Source organism: Pinus tabuliformis, chromosome 7 (genome assembly GCF_031772625.1).
Source record: "Pinus tabuliformis cultivar Carrire ecotype Pingquan chromosome 7, CPIR1, whole genome shotgun sequence".
Lineage (NCBI taxonomy): Eukaryota > Viridiplantae > Streptophyta > Pinopsida > Pinales > Pinaceae > Pinus > Pinus tabuliformis.
Genome location: NC_142293.1, coordinates 1577838713 through 1577843617, shown reverse-complemented (window position 1 = coordinate 1577843617; position 4905 = coordinate 1577838713). Strand labels below are relative to the sequence as shown.

The 4905-nt window shown below is 42.1% G+C and overlaps 1 protein-coding gene across 1 annotated transcript; it reads left to right on the top strand.

The window, feature by feature from the left end:
• Window positions 1–386: 386 nt before the first annotated feature.
• On the top strand, window positions 387–4304 carry LOC149254097 (uncharacterized). The gene is made up of 2 exons (XM_089454679.1): window positions 387–2283; window positions 2692–4304. Exons 1-2 carry the CDS (start codon window positions 387–389, stop codon window positions 4302–4304), a joined length of 3510 nt encoding a protein of 1169 aa, XP_089310805.1.
• Window positions 4305–4905: the final 601 nt, after the last annotated feature.

The window sequence follows — 4905 nt, the reverse complement described above, 5'->3', positions numbered from 1 at the left end:
CTTGCCCCCCCTGTCCCTCACACTCCGTGCCCTTACAATCTAAGATCTATGGGAGGGAAGACTGGGCAGTCGAATGCAATAGGAGGTTTAGGACAGTCTATCTCTCAGAGTTATGCCAAAAATAAGAGAGGTAGGAAATCAGACCTTTCCAAGGCAAAACTTAAAGCTAAGCTGGATGTAGCAGACGGGAAACAATACTCAATCCCCGGGGTACTTAGAGCAGTGCAATCCCCTGTCTCTGTTAACAAATGATTTTGTCATCATGGAATTGCAGAGGTTTGGCCAGTAAACCTAAAAAACTGGCCTTAAAAGACTGGATCCTTAACTCAAAAGTGGACATTCTCTTTCTGCAAGAAACCTTGGGGAAGGCTACTGAGGTAGAAACAATGTTAAAGGCTCTCCTGCCAGGCTGGACTTTTTCTGCGATTGATTCATCAGGCCACTCGGGGGGTCTAGCAATTGGGTTTAGAGAAGGTCGAATTAAGGTCATTAATCAATGGGGGATGAAGCAAGTTATGGGCATGGAGGTTATCTCCCCTGATTTCATCAACCCCATTTCAATTGTAAACATATATGGCCCTTGTCAAGGAAGGGAGATCTTCTGGGATGAATTGTTGTCAAAACCTTTGATGAAGTCCTCCTTGTCAATTGTGGGGGGTGATCTAAATTTTTCCATAGGCAGAGCTGAAGCATGGGGTCCTTCAGCTAGGGAAGACCCTCTGTCGGATTTTTTTCTCAATCTTCTCTTGGAAAATAATCTCATAGACCCTGCCCCGGTCAAACTTAAGCCTACCTGGAGGAACAGAAGAACAGGGGAGGACCGGATCGCCAAAAGATTAGATCGTTTTCTGTTATCTGAGGACCTAATCACCAAAGCTCCTATTTTCAGACAGTGGGTTGAGGAAATAGGTAACTCAGACCATTTCCCTATATTCCTTGATCTCTCTTTCCCTCCCCCAAAGCCTCCTTCCCCCTTTAAATTCAATTCTTCATGGCTTCAAGACCCATCCTTCATCAATCTTTTTAAGAAAACGTGGATCCATCCGGACAGAAATGCAAGAGAGAACAAAAGCTTCCTGTTCATGGAGAATCTCAAAAGATTGAAGAAAGCGACAATAACATGGGCAAAGAACAGGAAACTGAAACAGAATGAAGAACTGGCTGGAATCAGGGAGGAGTTGAAGTTTCTGGAGAGCACTGAGGAAGAGGGATATTATTCTCAGGCTTCAAAGGATAGAATTCTTCATCTGGAGAAGCTTCAAAACAAAATCCTCTTGGACAAGGAAGAAGAATGGAGGCTTAAGAGTAGGGCAATATGGCTAAAATCAGGGGATGAAAATACTAGTTTTTTTCATAACTTTGCCAAAGGAAGAAAATCTGTAAATACTATTTGGAGCCTTAAAGATGAAGAAGGTAGGGAGGTTAGTTCTTTTTCAGATCTCTCTGGTCTAGGACAGAGGCACTTCCAGGAAATTTTCTCAGACCCAGGAGAGGCCACCATAGCAGAAGTCATAAAAACAGCACAATGCTTCCCAAGGTTCGTTGAGGAGGAAGAAGCAGAAGAGTTATCAATTCCTGTTACCAAGGAGGAGGTTGAAGCTGCTATGAAATGCATGGCCAAAGACAAAAGTCCAGGTCCTGATGGCTGGACTATTGAACTTTTTCTCTCTTTTTTCGACCTAATAGGTTCGGAAATTACTGATGTTGTAGAAGAATCTAGACAGAAAGGAGAAATCTATAGGCCTTTCAATTCTACTTTTATTGCCCTGATTCCTAAGAAGGATGATCCGGAGAGTTTTGAAGACTTCAGACCAATCTCCCTGTGTAATTGTATATACAAGATCATTGCTAAGGTAATAGCTATCAGAATTGTTCCCATTCTATCAAGAAACATCTCAATGGAACAATTTGGTTTTTTGGATGGAAGACAAATTCACGAAGCCATTGGAGTAGCCCAGGAGGTAATTCACAGTGTCAAACATAAGAAGAAGAAGGGAGCGGTTCTCAAAATAGACCTTTCCAAAGCTTATGACCGAATAAACTGGCTCTATCTCCGGCTGCTGCTCACTCACCTGGGCTTCAACTACTCTTTTATTAGCTGGATTATGGGATGTATCACAAATGTCAGTTTTGCAGTTCTGATCAATGGAGCAGCCTCCCCTTTTTTCAACAGCCAAAGAGGTCTCAGGCAAGGCTGTCCTTTATCCCCTCTCTTGTTTCTCCTAGTGGCAGAAGGGCTAAGCAGACTGATTCACAAAGCAAGAAGAGAGGAGAAGGTAAAAGGTATTGAGGTAGCAATAAATCTCTTTATCACCCATCTGCTTTTTGTTGATGATATCTTGATTTTCACCAATGGATCCTATAATGAACTTAAGGAGTTAAAATGCATTTTCGATCTATTTCTGAAAGCTACAGGAATGCAGATAAATTCTAGAAAATCTCAAGTTTGTGTGGCAGATTTTGACGGAAGAGAAAGATCCAGGATGGTAAATCTCTTCCCTTTCCAACATCAGCCTCTGGACTCTCCTTTCAAATATTTGGGTTTTTGGCTGAAGCCGGCAGCTTATAAAAAAGAGGATTGGAACTGGCTCATAGCAAAGATAGAAGCCAGAATTTCCCATTGGAGTTTCAAGTGGCTCTCAAGAGCTGGCAGATTGACCCTAATAAAATCTGTCTTGCTTGCCATTCCAGTATACTGGGCAGCTTTAACATGGGTCCCCAAAGGAGTGATGGAGAAAATCAGAAGAATGTGCTGTAGATTTCTATGGGCAGGTTCCAAAGAGTCCTCTGTCCTACCCTGGGTGGCATGGGACAAGGTGGCTAGACCAAAAGAATGGGGAGGTTGGGGAATAAAAAGGCTCCCTGAGTTCAGCCTTTCTCTAGCAGCTAAATCAGGTTGGAGACTAGTCACAATGGAGAATCTCTGGACAAAGGTGGTTAAAAGGAAGTACATTGATCCAACTCCCTTGGAAGATTGGATTCGGAGCCAAGACAAGAAAATGAAGAATATCTCAGTCATCTGGAAGGCCACGGTGGAGGCTTTCTCTGTGATTGAACAAGGTTTGGCATGGAAAGTGGGAGATGGAAGACATATCAGAATCGGCAGAGACCCATGGGTAGGCTGTAATGAAGCTTATGCCCTGTCACCTGGTCTTCTCAGACATCTTGATAACAAAGGAATTACAACTCTAAATCAGGTGGAGAAAGTAGGTCATTCTACAATTTGGGGCCAGGCTTGGAAGAATGATGAAGACTTAGATTTGAATATCAGGTGGAAGAACGAATGGGCTTCCTACATCCAAGAACTGCATCGTTCAAATGTCAGACTAAAAGACGAACCAGACCATCTGATATGGGCGCAAGGCAAAACAGGAGAATACTCCCCAAAAGATGGATATACTTTCTTAATGGCAAAGAAAGGATGGGGAATCCCAGACTGGTGGGCGAAAAACATATGGAAATTAAAATGCCCAGCTAAGGCCAGGATCTTTCTATGGTGTATACTTAAAAGAAAAGTCCCTACCTGGGACATTTTACAAGCCAGATTTCTAGTTGGGCCTGGGAGGTGCCCCTTATGCAAGACAGAAGAGGAATCAATCAGTCATCTCTTTACAGCATGTACAGTCTCAAAAAAAATATGGGAGGAGGTAACCTGTTTACTTAAGGTAAAAGCTCAGTGGGGTTTAGATCCATTGGAGGAGTCTTGGAGGAAGTGGTGGCAATCCTATCCGGAGGGAAACATGAGGAACTTGCCCCTTATTTTCTTTTGGGGAGTATGGTTAGCAAGGAACAAAAGCTTGTTTCAAGACAAGGATACTCCCACAACCACCATTGCCATAAACTGTGCTGCCATTTACTCTGCCATCCCGATCCCTGTTCCCAAAGATACTCAAAAGAAACAAAAGCCTGTCTCTATTTTGGAGGGCATTCCTTGGGCATTCTTCGACGGAGCATCTCAGAATAACAAGGCCGGGGCAGGCCTGTGCATTCATTTGAACCATGATCATACTCTAAAGGCTTCTGTAGGGCTAGGTCCTGGTACAAACAACTATGCTGAGCTATCTGCTTTGCGCTTTCTCCTATGCTGGTTACTTCAAAGAAATATCTTCACAATTCAAATCTTCGGAGACTCTATGAATGTCATAAAATGGGTTAATGGAAATGCATCCTGTAAAAACCAGATCCTGAAGACTCTTGTAGAAGAAATCATGTTTTTAAAGTCATCCTTTAACAGTTTATCTATTTGCCACATCTACAGGGAGAAGAACGAGGAAGCAGACCAGCTTTCTAAGGCTAGTCTATAGCAAGATCTGGGCGTATGGTCAATAGCAGAATCCAGACAGGGGCAGACCTTCTCTTCACATCAGGCCCCTTTTACTCCACCACTGTAAATGAGGCAATATCATATCTTCTTTTTATCAGCAGTCCCGCAGGCTAGAAGGAATTTTTGTACTCAGTTATTTTTGTCTATTTTTACGTTTATCTATATATATGTAGCTCTACAAATAGTAAAATAATCCTTTCTGTACAGCCTTCAGTTTTTATCAAAAGACACTTTATATATTTTTGTATGGGGTTGTTTTCCTTCTTCGAAGGAGACCCCGGGGTATGCATACTTTCTGGTTTGTATTTAAAGCCTCCTGTAGGGAGGAAGACCATACTTGTTTCTATCAGCAAGTTACAGGATAGAACAATCAGTCGTAAAAGGACTGAGTTTTTTGCTTGGTTTTTTACTCTTTAGAAGTACAAAACAGCACACATGGGAGCCAATAGGCCTGCAATAGATATCATCAGATTGTAAACTTTTTATATGCTTAATAAAAAGTTTTGCTTTTTTCCTCGGAAAAAAAAAAAAACTTAACATAGAATATCAGGTAGAAATCAAAAGGATTAAATCCTGGTAAC